Consider the following 23,696-nt stretch of genomic DNA (forward strand, 5'->3'; position numbering starts at 1 on the left):
GTGTAGTTCTGTAGGCTGCTTCATGCTGATCTCCATGGTGGCTACATGCACTCACATTCTAACCAGCAGTGTAGAAGAGTCCCCTTTCTCCAATCCTTGCATTTGTTATCTGTTTGCTTTATGGCTAGTCTATCCCAGTTATACCACTGCTGGACCAAGAGGTCACAGGAAACACATGAACCAAGACTGGTAAGCAGAGGTCTGTAAGTAAGCATACCATTGGGGCACCTGCACATTTATATTTCCTGAAGTACAAATCACAGTAGCAAAATAATGCCATCAATTTCGGTGTAAATCAATAGCTGAATGAGAAAAAAAAACTGTGGCATATACATAATACAGCTTTATTTGGCCTTAAAAAGAATAAATTGGGTCATTCATAGGAAAATTGATCTAACTAGAATCAATTATATTAAGTGAAGTTAGCCAGACTGAAAAAGTCAAATATTGCATACTTCCTCACATGTGTGGATTCCACATTTTATATACATGAGACAAACTAAATATGAAGACAGATAAAACACAGGGTACGAGGGGTCACTATGGTCAAAGTACTTGATGTACATAAAATAAACTGCCTTTATGAAACCCAGAACTTTGTGCAATGTATGCATTCCACCTAAAAATAAATGTAAATGAGAAAAATAAAAAATACACTCTGACTGGATTTCAGGTGCTCACCTTAAAATGTTAAAATGTCAAATGATGTATTCAATGGCATAAATTTATGAGTTTGCAGTCTGCAGAATTCATATCTTATGCCAAACTGCTATTGCTTCTCATGCTTTAATTTCAGTAGGAAAAAAAATCCCTTAACATTGGAGGCGCCTGCAGCTGTTTTGAGTGTCAAGCACTCATCTGAGGAGATGTTAGACACACATTACTGAGGTAGTCATGAATGGAAGCAATTCAAAGAACCTTAGCACACCCTTCTGTAAATGATGAACATGGCTCAAAGTAACGTTGACCCAACACTACCAGCTTTTAATTCAGGAATACAGTGCTATTTCACACTGCTAAGACATTAGGAAACATTTCAACTATATGATATGAAGCCCATTACCCTACCTGAAAGGGCTGCCTGCTGGTAATGCTGAGGTGTTTTCTTATCCATCTGTTGCCTTGATCCCCAAATATCTGCCACAGCAGCTGTCCCCTGGAATTGCTCCAAATTCTCTGGTAGACAGCCAATCGATAAATATGCTTTCCAAACATGTGGTAGTGCAGGCGGAAGGTGCAGTCACTTGCTTCAGTAGCATTCAGGGTGGGGCTAAGTAAAATAGCTTTGTCTTGAAAAAACTGTGGCCCCGAGGTTTCAATGTAAAGGTAGTGACCCTTAGCTGTGCCCAGTGTATGGTCCTTCATTGGGCCTGTGTTCATTGTTGAAGTAGGACCCTGGTGTCTGGTCCAGTTGAAGTCATCCTCGGTACTTTGTTCCCAGTTACAAAGTCCATTTTCAAAGTCACACTGTAGTTCAGGTACTGTAAATGACATTAAAGATCAAAGGAGTATAAGGGAAAATAAGAGGGATTAAGAACACACACTGATTCACACAAAGGTAAGCTGTAGTAGTTTTCAAATGTGACATAAAACACAGCTAGGAGCAGAGTCATTACTGAACACCAAATAACAGTTCATGGAGTGAAGATGAAATGCATCGATCATTATGTTCTAAAGATTTCTCATGTGCTTTCATCTTCCTTTCTGATAACATGCCCCTAGGTTGGTGGCATAGCTTAGAGGGAGAGCCCTTGTTGAGTATGCGTGACAACCTGTGTTTAATTCCAGCACCACTGTTATATCACCTCAAGCAAATGATCATGACTGGAACACATTTTTGAATGAGTGCATTTCAAACTTAGCTGAATGTGCCAACCAAGGAACATGAAACAAACAAACAAACAAACAAACAAACAAAACAACAAAAGCTCAGAATTCACATGTGAATTATTGATTTAATTGGCCCAAATAGTTTTACAATCATGCACTGAGAATCTTACTTTAGCTATGGTATGTGCACTTGTTTGTGTATAATATGTATACTTACATGAGATCCTGTTTTGTACACACATGTACATCTGGAGGGTGCAAGTGTTTGTATGGGGACCAGAGATGGATGTTATCTTAGATATCCAGCCATTCTCTTCCATATAATTACTGTGGTATGTGTGTGTGTGTGTGTGTGTGTGTGTGTGTGTGTGTGTGTCCATGAGGGTGCTAATTCCTCATGTCTATGTAGAGGGCAGAAGAGGGCATCTGTGTCTTCCTCTGTCATTCTTTGCCTTGGTCTTTTCAGATGGGGTCTTTCTGACTGAACACAGAACCCCGTGGGTTTGTCTTTGTAAGCTAGCCTGGCAGCCAACAAGGCTGAAATTTTCCTGCCTCGGGCTCTTTTCCATTCTGGGGTTATTGATATGTAGGGAACTTGCCAAGCTTCAGGATTGCTATGTAGATTCTGACATATATCAGAAATACCCCTATTCTCATGTGCAAAGCAAGCCCTCACTTTTGAGCCATCTGTTCAACACTCAAGTGATGAACTACACTGGCTGACCACGGAGGAAGATCCATCTGTCCTCCTCTGCCCTCAGTCTCACCACTACGGTTCAAGAAGGCTTTCAATGTAGGTTCCGGGTTTGAACTCACTTAGGTCTTCAGGCAAGCATTTTCCACTCTGTCTACTCCCTGCATTTGGATTTTTTTCTCATTCTAGGCTCCCTCAATGATTCTAATAGAACTGAGAAGTGTTATTCTCTAACAATTCAAAATACTGAAGGATCACCTGGGTATCATGGAAAAGTTGCTTACATCAAATTGAAAATCTCAAACAAATGCTGATCTTCTAAGCAAAATTTACATATTTCCAAGTACTCAAGCAGATTCTGATGAGGGGTTCCCCAAATCTCACTCATAGAGAGCCCTTTTCATTTTGCCCCACCATAGCTTTAAAGTATCTATAGAGCTGCTATTAAATCAGGATCCTTAATGGTAGCATTACCATTTCTTCCTCTCCATAAAACCACTTGGTACATTTCCATAGTCCCATTTAATCTAAACTGTTTTATTTCAGGCCCAGTTTTAATGGTTTACAGTTCATCCTCATCAATCTTTTCCCTTATCATCATATGAGGGAATTATTTCCTATATTTCCTATATGTGCAAAGCACTCATGCCTTCCTCTATGTGTAATTTTGCCCACTGTTAAACTATATACCTGTTGATTCCTCATCGTGTCTCATCAACGCTGTCTTATTTCTTTTCCTACTCCTACTTTGATTATATTATATTATATTTCATTACTAGTATATACTAATTCTACAAAATAATGAATCTCATGTTTCCTACCATCATTGTAATAATCTCTCATGATCTGAAATATAACAGTCCTTAATAGACTCTTTCTACCATAAGTGGCTTTTGTCACAATGTTTTATCACAATGATAGAAAAGCAAAATATAGAAGTGGTACCAGGACTAGGCTTTTGCTTTGACAGACCTAAGCATGGTTGGTGTTGAAGGAATGTGTAATATTTGGGGACTTTGCACTAGGAAAGTATACTATAAGCAGAGATAAGTGGACCATCCTAATACGAGCTTTGAAGACAATATGGAGATCCAACTCAAGAGGTTTTATAGAACAAAGATATTAGCAATTGGACTAGGTATTCCTTGTGAGATTTGGTAAACAGTGGGTCTGATATTTTGCTCTTGTTTTAAGACTGTCTGAGGCTTAATTGAAGAATTTGAAACTAATCTTTTTGTCTGAGATGTCGAGACATCTTATATCGATAATGTCTGATGATTAGTAATAGTCATACTCATGCAGACCTATAGTAAAAAGGATAAAAAAGGAGGAAGCAAGGCCAAAAAATACAAAATGTACACCTTGAGGAGAAAAAAAGTTCCAGGAAATATAATGCTTGAGCCAACTTGTGTTGAAAAGACTTAATGAGGCCAGACCAGATGAAAATAAAAGACAGTGGTCTCCTTAGGACAATAGCCCTGCAGCAAAGCTTCCAATTCATAAAATGGAGTTAATGCAACAAAATAAATCTTATGCAAATATGATTCAGGAAATGCATCAGGTTGAATCCCAAGCAGGCAGCCAAATTTGGCAGCATTGGCTATCTATGTGGTCCTGGCTTTATGATACAGTTCCAGTGCCATGACTACCTGGCCTGCACCCATGTTATCTGTCATAATGGTCAGGAACTCTCTTCTTCTCGAACTGTAAGTGCTCATTTAAACTCTATCTTACATAAGTTGCCTGGTCATGATGTCTTACCATAGCCATTGAAAAGTTCTTTTTTTCCTAATTATCTTCCTCTTTGCTAATAGACTCAATTACATAACATCTGCTTCTTTTTTAATATTTGTTTTGTTTTGTTTTGTGTGTGTGTGTGTGTGTGCACTGTCACTCATGCAGGCCTTAGTGTACATATGTGGATCACAAGCATGCAGGAGCCTCTGGAAGATGGAAAAGAAAGATATTGGATCACCTGATTTATAAACATCTAAGAGCTGCCATGTGGTACTGGGAACTGAACCCAGGTCCTATTTAAGAACAGTGAATGCTCTTAACTTCTGTGCAATGTCTCTAAACAATCTTATCTATTTTCTATTAGATTTCACACATGGCAGAAAGAAATACATATTTGTCATTCAAAGTCAAGTTTATTTCACACCATATGATGATCTCTAGTTTTATTAATTTTCCTGTATGAGCTTTTGTTCTTGTTTGTCCCTAAGCAAAATACCATTGGCTATAAGCACAGCATTGAGTGTGTCCATTTATGCCATTGAAGGGCATTATGGCTGATCTCCTAAGGTGACTCTCATGAATAACCATAGCCAGCTGTAATAGCAATGCCCATTATATTCTACCTTGTGCTCTCTCACCTGTATCCTCAGTAGTAGTACAGTTGAAGCAAGTGGTTATCTCTGTTTTGGGGTATGTTGACAAATCTCCATGCAGATTTTCACAGTAACTATACTCATTTATATTCCCATCACAGTATACAAAGGGAGCTTGGGCTTTTAAACTTCTGACATCATTTAGTCAAACTAAGAAAGAGTTGACTAGGACCTCATTAATCAAGTAATCTATTTTTAGGGTAGCATTGGAGCATGTTCATTTTTCAAGACATGAGGCCCTTGTTGGCACCAGGTATTTGCTTGAGAAAAAAAAATGTGGGATAAAAATACACATTTGGAAGTACTGGGCTGAGGAGATGAGATTTAGAATTCATAAGTAGTTTCACATTTTAGCTCCATTTATATGCTAATATTTAAAAATATAAATGTCAGCTGTCTTTTAACTATTCATCTCAGTGATGGCTCTTGGTGCCGTAGGTGAGAAAGCAGCCTGAACACTCAATGAAACCGCAGGTGAATCAAAGCCACTGGGCTAGAACAAATCATCTGTGTAGACAGCCCAGAAGAGAAGCAGGGACCTAATGAAGGGAACCAGTGAGCAGGTGTCAGCAGGAAGATGGCCTTGCATCTGCTGGCTGTTCACTTGTCACTAATCAAGCCAGCTGTGGTGTGAACTGGGGACACTCCAGGTGCTCCCCACATGTCAGTCGTTGGCTGTGAAGCAGAAGGAGGATGTCAAATTGCTGAGTTTTTGACATAAAACTGACACTAAAATCAACATGTTTTTACATTGACCGTTGACACACTGACTCAACATTCAATCTTGTGGAATATGGAACTCCATCCTTCAAGGATAGACCATATCTCTGAGCACCCCGCAGGAAACTCATTCTGAATATTGGGATGTGTAATATGTAGTATATTCAATAAAGGAATGTCTCAGTGGACGCTGCTGTTATTTCTCAGGACCATTTGAATAAGTAAGAATTCTGGTGAAACTATGATTGTATTTATTTATACTGTGATACATCACACATGATTCTATTAATGTCAGGGTGTTCAAAAACTATTTTGAGAATTTGAAAAAGCTAAAAAGAAATGTTTATACGTTTGCAAGGATGAAATTAAATTTTGAAAATCTACATATATGATTGCCACTGTCAAAATCAATGCTATCTCTGTCTACTGAATTAAGAGATGTGTACTTTTCATCATTTAAATAGTAATTTGTACTTCAATATATGCTTATAATATGTATATCAAAGATCATATGTACACTAAGATTTCCACAGTAACTTATATGGAAATTCCTATCTGAAAGTAACCTATGGTGGTACTGAATATTTACTGTTTTCAGTTTGGTTTCTGATGTTTTCTAATTTATGAAACACATGAGCTTGAAATGTATAAATTGTTCTTAGACAAAGATAGGAGTCCAGGAATGCTGGGAACATTTTTGTAACAGATTTTGTAAACAAATAATTCTACTAATGGCTAATTCATTTGTAAGCACACGATCAGTGGAAGCCAGGCTCAGCAAACTGAGGGCCGGACTACCTCAAGATAGCACAGGCATTTTGCAGTTTGAAACCAGAAAAACTCTGAGCATTGGCACTTCCCTATCAGCTCCTGAAAATCAGAACAAAACAACCAAGCAAACAAGCAAGAGACCAGTAGACAGGTCCTCTGTTCCTTCCCTGATACAGACCTCAGTTTGAAAGCAGTTCACTGTCACCAACAGGCGGCTGTAATGCTCCTCTACTTATCTAAGTCTCTTCACAAATCCACTAGCTCTACCACACCCACACTGACATTTGCATATGTCAGATTTCAGTGCTGTCACCACTCTAAAGACCTTTGAAATAAAGAATGCTCCTTTAGTGTGGCTCTCTACAATCATTGTCCTCAGACTCCCTCCGATGCCATCTCTGATTGGTACCCTCTTTAGGCACTTTAACTTTCATTTGTCTCATACATAATGGCTTTTGAATGTGAATTTCACTCACCATGATACAGATCTTAGCTTCATCTTCACCCACAGAAAATCCAATTTTACTGTTCTAGAAAGTCACACCGTAGCTTTCTCCATGGTTCTGGTTTAAATTGGCATTATATATGTCATTAATACTACTTGAAAGTCTATCTTTTCAGTTAGACTGTGAAGCACATGAAGGCAGGAATGCTGTATTCATTTTTAATCAATGTATCTCTAGAAGCTCGTTAGTAAACCTACTTAAGAATGAATGGCAGAGAGCTGATGAGGTGTCTCAGCTTTAAAGGTACTTGCCACTACACCTGACAACTTGATCCCCAGTAGCCACATGGTGGAAGGAGAGGATTGACTCAGGCAAGTTGTTCTCTGACCTCCACAGATGCATTATTGCATGCATAAGCATTCATACACATAATAATAAACATACATACAAACATAATAATAAACAAACAAAAATACCGACGTGTCTTTGATTAACCAACCATACAGTATTCATCAACTTTTCAATCATATCTTAGTCATTGCCAGTGAACTAATCAAGACCAATACTTACTAACCAGAAAGGGAGGTGAAACATAGTACCTCCCACCTCCCAAAAAATTAACTTAACTTTAAAAAGTAACTAATTAACTTAACACAGCCAGAAGTAAAGTCCACCCAGAAATTGCCCTACCTGGGGATTCATTCTATAAAGTCAACAAACCCTGACACTACTAAGAAGTGTATACCAAAAGGAACATGCCTTGGTTGTCTCCAGAGGGGCCCTGCCAGAGCCTTACAAATACAGGGGCAGATGCTAGCAACCAACTATTGGACTGGGTATGTGGTCCTCAATGGAAGAGCTGGAGGATGGTCCAGAGGAGCTGAAGGGGTTTACAGCCCCAGGGGACGAACAATGATTTCGGCCACCCAGACGCCCCAAGACTCCCAGGGACTGAACCATCAACCAAGGGCACACATGGTTCCAGCCAAAAATGTGGCAGAGGAAGGCCTTGTTGGGCATCGGTGGGAGGAATGGTCATTTGTCAGGTAAAGGCTCAACAGAGGACCCAACAAAGGGAAACCGAGTGTGTCCCCCTTTGGGGGAGGTGGGAGTGTGTCAGGTGGAGGGGCATATACATGGAGGGAAGGGGAGGAAGGCGGGGTTGGGGGGTCTTTGGGGAGGGAGGAAATTGGGAAAGGTTTTACCATGGCAATGTAAATGAAGATGATATTCAATTAAAAAAACAAAAACAAAAAACTTACCACAGCCAATCTCATCCGTGCGATCTCCACAATCATCGACCAGATCGCAGAGCTGATGTCTTCCTATGCAAGCCTTCGTCTCTCTACACCAGAAGTGATCTGGTTCATCACAACTCTCCACAGGAGGTGGAAGAGTACAGTTTTCAAAACGGACGTCATCAACAGCAGAGACCCCACTATAAATTGCCAGACTGATTTTCTCTAATGACAGATAGAAGGGTTGAGTGAGGCGTCCAAGCTGGACAGTTGCCTCTGACCACTGGTTGCCTTGGTTATATAGCACTCTCCAGAGGGCGGTGGTATCCTCGGAATTTTCTAAATGTAGCTGCAACTCAGCTGCCCCCACTGACAGACCATAGTTATAAAACCTGAAAGAACACAACACATGAATACATTATAAGAGAGACTACATAGTTGGTCTTTGGATGCTTCCTCTTCAACCAATATACACATTTCTTTCCCACAGTACTTGTAATTGACCATTTGACAGAATTTCTACTGAGATGCACATTATATGACTCACAACCTGGAAACCTCTTACAAGATACAGGGAGATTCCTAATTAAATTGAAATCCAATGGTAGAAGGGAAGTCTTCCTTTCAACTTCAGAAATAAATTAGCCAATACTGATATACTCTGAAATTACAATTGTTTTAACTTACTACAGTAATCATTATAAAGTGCAACCAGGGATAGAACATGAATAACTGGCAAGTACAGGGATATGCCTGCAGCCACGATTCTACTAGAATAGTTTGCCATCATATATAGTTACCAGAATGACAGTGTGCACTCAGGCCCTGTCTGGCTGAAAGTTGGACTCTGAAGTTTAGCAGTTTGAGACAAGCTGTTGCTGTTCTTCAAAATGAACATGAAATGTCCTGTGGAAATGTAAAAACAAAGTATTAAGTTTGCCAACTGAATTCTGCAATGGAATGCTTCTGTCTCTTAATGTAATGCCAAGTGTGTTTCATGTCCTTTAAAACTGTACAGCAATAAATCAATCTGATAGTAAAGTTGGCTTTTGTATTTATATCTGCATTTGGATGATGTCAACAGTCTATTTTTAATTTCAGTGACTACAGACAAAAATGTGTCAATTCCAATCATAACACCCGTAAAGAAATCATTTCTTGCAGGCAGCCCAGCTGACAGTCAGTATTATCCTACCATGCTGCGATCTTCACACATGGACCCCCAGGTCTAACCCCAGAGTCTGCAGGTGTGTGTAACGGATCCTTAGGCTCTTACCTTGAGCTGTGCCATGAGTGTGATCTCTAGGTGGAGCTTGTTCTTCTAAATCAGGAGAAAGATCACTTTGTGAGCTCCACACCCAGTCAAAATGGTCACCACCACTGGCTTCAAACCACCCACAGCTGTTTGCCTCAAAGTCACAATCAGCAACTGAAGAAGAGAAATGAGACTCTTAGACTTGCAGAGTCCCCTGATTTAGGAATGTAGCACTCGAATGGATATAGCCTCATAGTACTCATCCAGGTACAAAGAGTCACAGAAGGAAAATTAGTATCTTCCCAGGGCTGAAAACAGGACATGCTTCTCATACTAGAAATGGAGAAGTCAGAATTCTCAATTTTCAGACATTCAAGTTTCCTGAACATTCTTTTCTAGGAAGCAGCATCAGTCAGCCTTGTTGGTTAAGGAATTGTTAACATCTGCTACATCACTCTAATAATCACGTAATTTCTCCTCCTTCAACATCAGCAAGGAGATTGCTTCTGTATGGGGTTGGAATTTCAAATATTGGTATGTATATCACCAGCTATTATAGAAGGTAGAATATTTTCCTAGGAAATATGTTTAGAAATCAGTTAATGCTCTCAAACTCTTCTAGTGAACCTTAAAGAAGAGGAGGGTCAGGAAGAACAGAAGCCATGAACAAGAGTGCAGCATTAGGGGTCACCATTGTTAAGTGGCTGCACAGGAGCCTAGGTGCTGAACATTTCACACAATGCCACAATGACCCTGTGCCACAGGTGATGAAGATGGGGGCTTCTCTATGAATAACAAAAGGAAGTTGAGGAAAAAGTGTACAGTTTAACCAAGACCACAAATGTGCAAGTTATGACATATCCTTTTATAAAATAAAAGTTGAAAACGAAAAAATGTGGTTGTTACATTGAAAAAATGATAAACTAGAAGGCCTGATCAAAAATCCCTCAATGTAATGTGCAGTCAGTGACAAATGATTGTCATTTGTGACTGACCCATCCAGATCCTGCACCTTGGGCTACTTTTGGCCAAGGACATGAGCTAAGTCTCCATTGTAAAAGTGGAAGTGAAGAAGCAATCATCTGTGGAAGGAAGTATGAAGTGAAAGAAATTAGAATTTTTACTGAAGGCATTTTAAGTTAGTGATAAATCATCCTAAATTTTGAAAATATTATTTATGTATGATACATGCATGTTACATTTTATGCTTGACAGTTTCTCTCAAATGTATATCAAAAAATATGTTTACCTTCTATTAAATATCCTGCCTGAAATTTGAACAGCATATCATCCCTTCAAATATTGTTAAAATCAGTGGAATGTGTTAAGGCATATAAAATGCTTTTAAAGGCTAAGTACTTCAGTTAAAAAAAAAGCCATATTTCAATTAGCAGACACAACTATAAATACCCAAGATGATGAAATCTTTTCATACTTAGAATAATTATTTTTCAAAGTTAGACTCTTGTAAAGCAAAATTAGATGGTACTCACAATCTAACAGGAATAGTAACTGTGAGCTAAAAAAAAAATGCAAGGAATGTTTAATTCTTTGCAGAGCCTAGGACTAGATGGGTTTAGTGCAGAATTCTATCAGAACTTCAGAGAAGACCTAACACCAATACTCTTCAAACTATTCCACAAAATAGAAACTGAAGGAACACTAACCAATTTGTTCTCTGAAGTCACAATTACACTGATTACAAATCCTCACAAAATCCGAAGAAAGAAAGAGAATTTTAGATCAATTTCCATTATGATTATCAATGTAAAAATACTCAATAAAATTCTCACAGTACGAATCCAATAATATATCAAAATTACCATTCCACATGATCAAGTAAGCTTCATCCCAAGGATGCAGGGATGGTTCAATATATGGAGATCCATCAATATAATCCACTACATAAACAAACTCAAAGAAAAAGACCACATGATCATTCCATTAGATGCTGAGAAAACCTTTGACAAAATTCAATACCCTTTCATGGTAAAAGTCTTGGAAAGATCAGGAATCCAAGGCCCATACCTAAACATAGTAAAAGCAATATACATCAGACAAGTAGCCAACACCAAACTAAATGTAAAGAAACTTGAAACAATCCCATTAAAATCAGGGACTAAACAAGGCTGCCTTCTCTCTCCATACAGATCCAATATAGTACTAAAAGTCCTAGCCAGAATAATTAGACAACAAAAGGGGGTCAAAGGGATACAAATTGAAAAGGAAGAAGTCAAACTATCTCTATTTGCAGATGATATGATAGTATACTTAAGTAAGCCCCAAAATTCCACCAGAGAACTCCTACAGCTAACAAACAACTTTAGTGAAGTGGCTGGATATAAAATTAACTCCAACAAATCAGTAGCCATACTCAACTCAGAGGATAAACAGGGTGAGAAAGAAATTAGGAAAATGAGACCCTTCACAATAGTCACAAGCAATACAAAATATCTTGGTGTGACTCTAACCAATCAAATGAAAGATTGTATGACAAGAACTTCAAGTCTCTGAAGAAAGAAATTAAAGAAGATAGAATGGTCTCCCATATTTGTGGATTGGCCAGATTAATATAGTAAAAATGAACACCTTGTCAAAAGCAATCTAAAGATTCAATCCAATCCCCATCAAAATTCCAACTCAATTCTTCATAGAGTTAGAAAAAGCAATTCTCAAATTCATTTGAAATAACAGAACTCCCAGGATAGTGAAAAGTATTCTCAACAATTAAACAAATGCTTGGGGAATAACCATGCCTGACCTCAAGCTGTATAATAGAGCAATAGTGATACAGACTGCATAGTATTGGAACAATGACAGGCAGGTAGATCTACAGAATAGAATTGAAGACCCAGAAATGAACCCACATACCTATGGTTACTTGATCTTTGACAAAGGAGCTAAAACTATCCAGTGGAATAAAGACAGTATTTTCAAGTAATGGTGTTGGTTCAATTGGTGGTCAACATGTAGAAGGATGCCAATTGATCCATTCCTATTTCCCTGTACAAAGCACAAGTCCAAATAGATCAAGAACCTCCACATAAAAACAGATATACTCAATGTAATAGAAAAGAAAGTGGGAAAAGCCTCAAACACATGGGCACTGGGGAAAAGTTCCTGAACAGAACACCAATGGCTTAGTCCCTAAGATCAAGAATTAACAAATTGGACCTTATAAAATTTCAGTGCTTCTGTAAGGCAATGGACACTCTCAATAGGACAAAATGGAATCCAACTGATTGGGAAAAGATCTTTACCAACCCTATATCTGATACAGGGCAAATATCCAATATATACAAAGAACTCAAGAAGTTAGACTCCAGAGAACCAAATAACCCTATTTAAAATTGGGAACAGAGTTAAACAGAGAATTCTCAAAGGAAGAAACCCAAGTGGCCAAGAAGCATCTTTAGTCATCAGGGAAGTGCAAATCAAAGAAACCTGAGATTCTACCTCATAACAATTAGAATGGCTAAGATCAAAATCTCAGGTGACAACAGATGCTGGTGAGGATGTGGAGAAAAGAAGAACACTCCTCATTGTTGGTGAGATTAGAAGCTGGTACAAGCACTCTGAAAATCAGTCTGGCAGTTCCTCAGAAAATTGGACATAGTAATACTTTAGGACCTAGCTATACCTCTCCTGGAAATATACCCAAAAGGCTCTCCAACATACAACAAAGACACCCCACTGTGTTCATAGCAGCATTGTTTGTAATAGTCAGAAACTGGAAAGACCCAAATGTCCCTCAACAGAAGAATGTTTAGAAAATGTGGTACATTTACTGAATGGAATACTACTCAGATATTAAACACAATGACTATGAAATTCACAGGCAAATGGGTGGAACTTGAAAATATCCTGAGTGAGGTAACGTAGTCACAAAAGAACACATACAGTATTCACTCACTGATAAGTGGATATTAGCCCAAAAGTTCTGAATAACCAAGATTCAATTCACAGACCACATGAAGCCCAAGAAGAAGGAAGACCAAAGTGTTGATGTTTCAGTGCTTCCTAGAAGTCAGAACAAAATACTCACAGAAGGAAATATGGAAACACTGTGGCACAGAGACTGAAGGAAAGACCATCCAGAGACTGTCCCACCTGGGAATCCATCACATATACAGTCACCAAACCCAGACATTATTGTGGATGCAGGGAAGTGCTTGCTGACAGGAGCCTAATATGGTTGTCTCCTGAGAGGTTCTGCCAGAGCCTGACAAATACAGAGCCAGAGGCTTACAGCCAACCATTGGACTGAGCGTGTGGTCCCAGATGGAGGAGTTGGAGAAGGGACTAAAGAAGCTGAGGGGGGTTGCAGGCCCATGTGGGGAGCAACAGTGTCAACCAGCCAGATCCCCCAGAGCTCCTGTGGACTGAACCACAACAAAGAGTACACATGGAGGGACCTATGGCTCCAGCGACATATGTGGCAAAGGATGGTCCTGTATATCAGTTGGTGGAGTGGCCCTTGGGCCTGAGGTTGTTCGATGACCCAGTATAGGAGACTGCCAGGGTGGGAAGACAGGTGTGGGTGGGTCAGTAGGGGAGCATCCTCATAGAGGCAGGGGTAAGGGGAATAGGATGGGGTTTCTGAAGGGAACACATGGACAGTGGAAAACATTTGAAATGTAAACAAAGAAAATATCCAATAAAAATAACATTAAAACAGTATATCTATTTCAATCATATATAAATAAATTATAAACATGCATACATTTGGAAAGCTCTAAAATGTTTAGATGCCTTGTTAGTACTTGTAAAGCAAATGTTTACCCCCTGCATCAGATGAACTTTAGTAGAGGATCTAAGGTTACTTACTATACTTAGTGTACTATACTATACAGAGAACACATTATTGTTAGTGGACAATGTGTACCTCATGCAACTACCCAGAGAGGAAATATGATTTTCTGATAAAAGGAACATGATGCTGTAGAAACAGTGAATATGCCAATGATAGTAGGACTGGAAGTACCACTGAGCAGACTTTTTAGTTCTCTTAGAATTGGCCCCTTTAGCCACATTCTGGAAAATGGATCAGCTTTGATGGAACTTTTGTAGCATTAGTCCAAATAGCCATTAATTGGAACTCAGAAAGGGAAAGCAAGTAGCTCATGCCCTTGGCTCCTGTGTGGAACCCAAAACAGTGATCTGAAAGAAGTTGAGAGTAGAAGGTGGCTGCCAGAAATGAGAGAAAGGAAAAGGATGGGCAAAGTTCGGCCACTGTTTAGCAAGCCATGGATGGAATGGGGAAGTAACCTTGGTGCTCTATCATATAGGGGATGACTAAGGAACATCATGCTGTTCACCATGTTTCATAGAAGATAAGAAAGGACTTTGAATACTTGCACCACCAAAAACATTTAAGGATACAGATACAATTTCCATGATCTTAATATTATTCTATGCTGCATACATGTACTAAAACACTGAAATATATCATATATATCATATATATCATATATATCATATATATCATATATATCATATATATCATATATATCATATACATCATATACATCATATACATCATATACATCATATACATCATATATATCATATATATCATAATTGATATATATCACTATTAATTTATGATAATGACATATATTGATAATTATATATTAATATATATCAAAATATATATTTTTATGTATCAACAAAAATAATTTTAAGAGAAAACAGTTTTAATAGAAAAAGTGCCATTAAAACTCAAATGTTCTTTTTTACCATTCTTCATTCATTTATAAGGCTTAATTACTTACAAAAGTAAAAATGAAATTACTGTGCAGTCTAGTCATTAGTTGCATATGTACCTTTCCAGAACAGGCATGAACAATTGTGCTGTGCATGCCATAGCCATTTCTTGCTGAGAAATACTCTGGGTCTGTTTGAATAATTGAAGTTCAAGGATTGTCACTGCTTCCAGAGCAGTATTGACTTCTTAAATTATCTCCACTACAAGCAATGCCTGCAAAAACAATATCACAGCACTATTTCTTCAGAGGTCACATGCAGGAAGCTAGGGGCAGTTCCATCTGTAGCTGAATGCCTATTGACCCAGAATTCCTGAAACTAGTGCTTGTCTTTTCTATGACTATGGGTAGAAAAGCTAATGACTCTATAATGGCTTTTAATTATTGTGAGAAAAATTACCTTTGTGGGCTCTATTAATTATGTTAATTATAATTACATGTGTTGCCTCTGAGGAAAGTGTGTTAGGAGACTCTTGGTGGGCTGACACACAGGTTCATCACTGTCAGCTTTGCAGCCATTTCTGAGTAAGAAATTGAACTGGTATGGAATCCAAGAAGACTTTTAATAGTAGCTATCCAGACTCAGACCCTGTCTTATTTTTGTTTTCAGTGTCTTAGAACTACTTTGATGGTTTGAATGAAGCCATTTAAATTAATGAAAGGAGTAAGTATAAAATACACAAAAAAGAATTCTGAACTAATAATTTGGGCATTGCATAAAGCCTTAAAACATTTCAGCAGGATTATGCACTGTTATATAATGGGGTTGAACACAAATTCTTTTATCTAAGCCTCAAAAGCATGCTGAGTAAAAGAAGGTAGGTGGAACTTTGAATGAAGGGTTTTTGTAAATTCATGAAGGATTAGAGATGTGGCTCAAGAGTTAGGAGCATTCACTTCTCTTCCAGAGGACCCTGGGTAGTTTTCGAGCACACACATGGTAGCTAATAACTGTCTGATAGGCCACCTCCAGTGCAATTAACACCAACTTCTATCATTCCTGGGTACTAGGTAAACATGTGGTACACAAACATCCCTGTAGGAAAGGTACCATATACATGAAATAGTGAAATAAAATAAATTCAAATTTCAAAAGCCACCACTGTAGACTACAGATATCTGAGCCAAGAAACATTGATTCTCTGTGTAAAACTTCTTGAAACACCTGCTATCATATGTATTCCCCAATAAATACCCATGAAAAATTGTTGCCTTCTATAGTGTTTTGTTACATTTATTTGTGTATGGAAATAACGTGTCACATGTTGCCTGTGTGTGGCAATCAGAAGACAATTTGCAAAAGTCTAATTTCTTCTTTTTGAAGTAGAAATCAATTAACACAGCAACCTTCACCCGATCAACATACATAGAGAATAAGAGTCTTTGTAGTGCCTAACCCTACATGAGACATTTATACCACATACCTGTGTCTCAATGCTCAGGACTCATCAGGGAAGAGGTGACAGAAAATTGTAGTAGCCCAAAGTGGCAGATACATTTTAAGAAGCTGCCTTCCAGACACAACATGGCAGATGTACATATGAATTCAAAGTGATTGTGACAGCACACTCCTCTAATCAGATAAAAAATCCCAACATGTAGTGGGGAAGGTGGACACAAAAATATGCCAATGACTGAAGAACTATAGGGATTTGGCAGCTTCTGGGATAAAAAGAATCAGTTCTCTTAATATTGCTACTCCTTGTTTATTGGCCCCACTTCGGGGCACGCACCAGAGCCAAGAATAGTTGGGTAATAAAAACTGGACTCAGTGGTTTGAGAGAGAGAGAGAGAGAGAGAGAGAGAGAGAGAGAGAGAGAGAGAGAGAGAGAGAGAGAGAACACAGAGTAGGGTGGGTAATTAGGGGGAGTAGATCAGATAGGAATGATAGGAAAAAGAAATAGTGGTATAAATGAGACTTATGATACAATATGAAATTCATAAAAATTGTCAAAGAATTAATAAAATTTTGTTTCAAATAATAATTTTTTAACAATTAGAACATGCCAGTTTGTAAACTACATAAACATAGATAAGAATAAGTACACAAGTTTGACTCTATCCTTCTTTAAGTTTTGTTTCTTCTTAGCTCAGTCAATTAAAGAGGTTGTCATATAAAGTGCCAGAGTTTGATCTTTAGAACCTAGATAAAAACCTGGGAAGGGCAGAATGGCAGATTGAATAGCTTTGGTTCCCACAGATTCATGTGTTTAAATATGTCTGGCCCACGGGAAATAGTACTATTAGGAGATGTGGCCTTCTTGGAATATGTGTAGCCTCAATGGAGAATGTGTGTCACATTGTAGGCAGGTTCCTAGTGCTCAATCTTCAGCCGCTGCAGAAGAGAGTACCCTTCTGGCTGCGAACAGAAGCCAGTCTTCTCCTAGCTGGTGTTGGATCAAGATCTAGAACTCTTAGCTCTGCCAGGACCATGTTTGCACCATGTTGCCATGCTGCATGTCTTGATGATGATGATGAGCCAAACCTTTAAAACTATAAGCCAGTTCCAGTGAAATTGTTTCCTTTGTAAGAATTGCCATGGTCATGGTATCTCTTCACAGCAATGAAACCCTAACTAAGACAAGCAGTAAGGATCTGTAACCTCAGTGCTAGGGGACGATTACGAGAGAAAATTGGATTCCTGTAGTTCATTGGTTATCTAGAGCAGCTGAAATAATAGGGAGAGCTTCTGAGAGAGGCTGTCACAAAAGACAAGGTAGAGAATACCCAAGGAAGACACCTGACCTTCATACATAATGAACACTCCCATGAGCACATACACTACACCCACATGTATATACCACACGCACAAACATACACACACACACACACACACACACATGCACACATTGTCACATACCAGCTCTCCTCTAGCTTTTCTGAGCTTTTTAAAAATGTTTTATTAGATATTTTTTTATTTACATTAAAGAGTAAAATTTGAGTATTCTAGTGAGGTGATTTATTTCATTGAGGTTGTGCTTTGATTAGGCAGTTATTATTTTAAATATCAAGTGCACTAATACTATATTCCTATTTTCAAGCATGTTCCCTACTTTAGTAATTATTTCATTTAGCTTCTATTATGCTTTCAGGTGATTATATGCTTGAAGTTAAGATAATGTTGAAATAATTGAGCTCTGGACTTTATCAATAATTAATATACATTAACTATTTAAAATATAATATGTAACAGTGAGAAGAGACTAACAAATAAACTATTAAATAAAATGAAGTCTGTGTTAAATAAATAGAAAGATTTGCATGTTCTAAAAGAAATCAATGTATATAAAGCAACAGCATCTGATCTTCAGGATTATTGCTTTTTAAACAATAATAGTTTGTTGAACTATAATGTGGATTTTTTAAAAAATATTTTTATTTTCTATATTCTTTGTTTACATTCCAAATGATTTCCCCTTCCCGGATCCCCCCTCCCCATATGTCCCATAAACCTTCTTCTCTCCATCCAGTCTCTAATCACCTGCCTCCTTTTTTTCTCTGTCCTTATATTCCCCTCCAATGCTAGATCAGTCCTTTCCAGGATCAGGACCTTCGCCCTACTTCTTCATGGGAGTTATTTGTTATGCGATTTGTGCCTTGGGTATTCAGGGCTTCTGGGCTAATTAATATCCACTTATCAGAGATTGCATTCCATGTGTATTCTTTTGTGATTGGGTTACCTCACTTAGGATGATATTTTCCAGATCAAACCATTTGCCTAAAAATTTTGAGAATTCATTGTTTCTAATTGCTTGAGTAGTAATCCATTGTGTAAATATACCACATTTTCTGTATCCATTCCTCCTTTGAGGGGCATCTGAGTTCTTTCCAGCTTCTGGCTATTATAAATAAGGCTGCTATGAACATAATGGAGCATGTGTCTTTATTGCATGCCAGGGAATCCTTTGGGTATATGCCCAGGAGAGGTATAGCAGGGTCCTCCGGAAGTGTCATGTCCAGTTTTCTGAGGAACCGCCAGACTGATTTCCAAAGTGGTTGTACCATCTTACAGCCCCAGCAGCAGTGGAGGAGTGTTCCTCTTTTTAATGGGGTTGTTTGGATCTCTGGGTTCTACTTTCTTGAGTTCATTGTATATATTAGATATTAGCCCTCTGTCGGATTTAGGGTTGGTGAAGATTGTTTCCCAGTCTGTTGGTTGACATTTTGTCCTTTTGACGGTGTCCTTTGCCTTACAGAAACTTTGTAGTTTTATGAGGTCCCATTTGTCAATTCTTGATCTTAGAGCATAAGCTATTGGTGTTCTATTCAGGAACTTTTCCTCTGTAGCATTGCTTGAAGTCAGGATACTGATTCCCCCAGACTTTCTTTTGTTGCTGAGAATAGTTTTAGCTATCCTGGGTTTTTTGTTATTCCAGATGAATTTGAGAACTGCTTTTTCTAACTCTGTGAAGAACTGAGTTGGGATTTTGATGGGGATAGCTTTGAATCTGTAGATCACTTTTGGCAAGATGGCCATTTTAACTATATTCATCCTGCCGATCCAATGTGGATTTTTAATATATATAAATTTGCTTTTTTATTTATCAGTGAAAATAGATTTAAATACCAAATGCTTCTATTAAAAGTTTATAATTGTAATATTGTTTTAAAATAATCCTGTGATGTGTCCAACACAGACTATTACTAGACCGTTCTCTGTGCATCTCTAATACTTTAGCAAACTTCTATGATGGGAACCACTTATTAACTACCTTTTTGTCTAAGACTGTCCTTTCAAGGATAATTAAATAGTAGACCTCTATGCTTTGCACATGACAACTGACTATACTATTCCCAGGAGTGGTGGCTATCTGTACACAGACACACAACACACACACACACATAGACACACTCACACGAACATGCACATACAGAAACACGTAGACACACACAGAAACACATAGACACACACACACTAATAGGAGGGAACTAGTTAAGTGAGTCAGCAGGAGAAGGATCACAAAAGAGGAAGAGGATAATGGGGTTATCAACATGATTGCAATACACTGCACACATGTATGAAATTATCCAAAATAAAAATCAGTAAGGCCATAAGTGTATATTATGTACAAAGCTTAAACAAGAATTATTAAAAATACGAAAATAGAATTTGAGGTAAAAACAGAAAGGCTCCCCAAACCAAAAGCCCAGAACCTAACAGAGCTACTCTGGAATTGTATCATACTTTAAAGATTTTATATCAGTTTTGTAAAATTATTGCATAAAATAAAAATGGAAGAGGTATTTTCAAATATATTCAACATAAGCCTCATACCAAATGTGATAAGAATGAGTGGACAGAAAGAAGGGTGGGTCATTGATAAACATAGATGTAAAGTTCATCCACAAATTATTATTAACTTCAATTTAATAATATCTAAAACTATCGTATATTATGATCAAGATGGTTTTAGACCAGGGGTATAATGACAGTTCAACACAAATAAATCAACAAATGTAATATAAATAAATCCACAAACAAAAATTACTTAATCATTTTAATAGACATGGAAAAGATATTTGTCAGGAACTAAAATTATTTCATGGTGAATGCCCTGAAGAAACTAGATAATGCTATATATACCCCTTCAGAGTAAAGATTTATATATACATAAATTATATATATTTATGCATTATGTATTATCACACACACACACACACACACACACACACATATCCTGTAGCCACTATGGATTTTAAAATAAGAAACAAGACAATGATATATACTCTTACTGATTCTATTTTAACGTAATACTTTATACATTAGCCAGAGTTATAAGACAAGAGAAAAAATAAAGAATAGAAATTAGGTAAAGAAGATATCAATGTGATCCTATTTTCAGACAATCTGACCCTATAACTAAGACTAAAGACTATGGAGAGATTGTCAGGTTAGAAAAAACCAACAAATTAAGCATGCAGCAGGATACAAAGTCAACAAACAAGAAATCAATTGTTTTTCTTCTTTGCCCATAGTGAACCTGCTGAGAAAGAAATAAAGGAATCTAACCCATTTACAATAGCCTTCCAAGAGAACAGAACACCTATTCTTACCATGTTAATGAAAGGCCTCTACCTAGGAAAAAATATTAAGTACTAAAGGCAGAAATTAAAATGACATAAAGACAGTGACAGTCCCATATTGCCTAACTCTGAAAATCATTATTTTTAAGACTGCCATTTACTAAAGTATCTCACAGATTCAGTGCAAACCCCATCAAACTACAAATGACACTTGATAGAGATCACAGAGATAAGATAAACAAAAATAAAAATTTATATTGGAGATCTTTGCTCCTGTGACTGAGCAGACTGGTGCAGCCTGGAACAGAGAGAACACCTGAGTGTAAGGTCATTTGGGATTTGGTCAGCCAGGGCCCCTCCTGCACCCAGGAGCTGGGCAGAAACACAGCTGTCTGTGCCCCTATCCTGCCAGGGAAAATCTGCACAGTAGGGAGTCCCACATATAGAGGGAATCCAACATTTAGAGCTGAGGCCATCATCTTCACTCCTGCAATGAGCAGGCTGTTACAGCCAGGATCACAGGAAACACCCAAGTGTAAGATCACTTGGGACTCAGTCCACCAGGGTCCTACATGCACCCAGGAGCTGGGCAGTACCACAGCCATCTGTGCACCTATCCTGCCAGGGAACATCAGCCCTGCAGGGAGTCCTGCATTTAGAGGGAGTCCCATATTTAGAGGTGAAGCCACCATCTTTGCTCCTGTGACTGAGCAGAGAGGTGCAAATGCAAAAGCAGAGAAAACCTGAGTATAAGATCACTTGGGAGTCAGTCCACCAGGGCCCTATCTGCACTCAGGAGCTTGGCAGAAATACAGAATTCTGTACCAGGGGAAAGCCCGCACTCAGGGTGCTGAGACAGCCTTTTAGGCACACAGGAGGGACAAACACCAGCCAGAGACAGCAGGACCAACTAACACCAGAAATGACCGGATAGCAATAGGAAAATGTAGCAATAATACTAACAGAAATTAAGGCAACTAGACACAATCTGGGGCAAGGTACACTAGGGCTGTAAGGGCACCCAAGAGGAGGACAGCACATGAGCAATCTACAACAGGGGAAACCCAGCCATCCAGTGTTGCAGAAATAGCCCTACAGCCTAACAGGAGGCTCAAACACCAGCCAGAGACAAGATCAACTAACGCGAGAGAACAAGATGGCAAAGGGCAAATGCAGGAACGCTACTAACAGAAATCTAGGCAATATGGTAGTGTCTGAACCAAACTCTCCAACATCAGCAAGTCCTGGTTATGCCAACACACCAGAAAAACAAAATTTGGACTTAAAATCACTGGTCATGATGCTGCTGGAAGAACATAAAAAGGACATAAATGAATCTCTTAAAGAAATACAGGGAAACATGAATAAGCTATAAACCCATATAATGGAAACACAAAAATCACTTAAAGAATAAGACTCAAATGGTATTGGTACAGTGACAGGCAGGAGGATCAATGGAACAGGATTGAAGATCCAGAAATGAACCCACACACCTATGGCCACTTGATCCTCGACAAAGAGGCTGAAAACATCCAATGGAAAAAAGATAGCCTTTTCAACAAATGGTGCTGGTTCAACTGGAGGTCAGCATGCAGAAGAATGCGAATTGATCCATCCTTGTCTCCTTGTACTAAGCTCAAATCCAAATGGATCAAGGACCTCCACATAAAGCCAGACACTCTGAAGCTAATAGAAAAGAAACTGGGGAAGACCCTTGAGGACATCGGTACAGGGAGAAAGTTTCTGAACAGAACACCAATAGCGTCTGCTCTAAGAGCAAGAATTGACAAATGGGACCTCATAAGGTTACAGAGTTTCTGTAAGGCAAAGGACACCATCAAGAGGACAGATCGGCAACCAACAAATTGGGAAAAGATCTTCACCAATCCTACATCAGATAGAGGACTAATATCCAATATATATAAAGAACTCAAGAAGTTAGACTCCAGAAAACCGAACAACCCTATTAAAAATGGGGTACAGAGTTAAACAAAGAATTCTCACCTGAAGAACTTCGGATGGCGGAGAAGCATCTTAAAAAATGCTCAACTTCATTAGTCATTAGGGAAATGCAAATCAAAACAACCCTAAGATTTCATCTTACACCAGTCAGAATGGCTAAGATTAAAATTTCAGGAGACAGCAGGTGTTGGAGAGGGTGCGGAGAAAGAGGAACACTCCTCCACTGCTGGTGGGGTTGCAAATTGGTACAACCACTCTGGAAAGCAGTCTGGCGGTTCCTCCGAAAACTGGGCACCTCACTTCCAGAAGATCCTGCTATACCACTCCTGGGCATATACCCAGAGGATTCCCCACCATGTAATAAGGATACATGCTCTACTATGTTCATAGCAGTCCTATTTATAATTGCCAGATGCTGGAAAGAACCCAGGTATCCCTCAACAGAAGAGTGGATGCAAAAAATGTGGTATATCTACACAATGGAGTACTATTCAGCCATTAGAAACAATGAATTCATGAAATTCTTAGGCAAATGGATGGAGCTAGAGAACATCATACTAAGTGAGGTAACCCAGACTCAAAAGGTGAATCATGGTATGCA

The 23,696-nt window shown here is 38.5% G+C and overlaps 1 protein-coding gene across 1 annotated transcript in view; it reads right to left on the reverse strand.

The window, feature by feature from the left end:
• Malrd1 (MAM and LDL receptor class A domain containing 1) overlaps positions 1-23,696 on the reverse strand; it is a 719,676-nt gene that overhangs the window by 511,848 nt on the left and 184,132 nt on the right. The window contains exons 14-17 of the mRNA XM_052156848.1: positions 9,366-9,518; positions 8,890-8,995; positions 8,114-8,481; positions 1,069-1,481 (exon numbers count right to left, since the gene is read on the reverse strand). Coding sequence (XP_052012808.1) covers positions 1,069-1,481; positions 8,114-8,481; positions 8,890-8,995; positions 9,366-9,518 — 1,040 coding nt within the window. The remainder of the gene's footprint in view (positions 1-1,068; positions 1,482-8,113; positions 8,482-8,889; positions 8,996-9,365; positions 9,519-23,696) is intronic.

This window comes from Apodemus sylvaticus, chromosome 14 (assembly GCF_947179515.1).
Source record: "Apodemus sylvaticus chromosome 14, mApoSyl1.1, whole genome shotgun sequence".
NCBI classification, from domain to species: Eukaryota; Metazoa; Chordata; class Mammalia; order Rodentia; family Muridae; genus Apodemus; species Apodemus sylvaticus.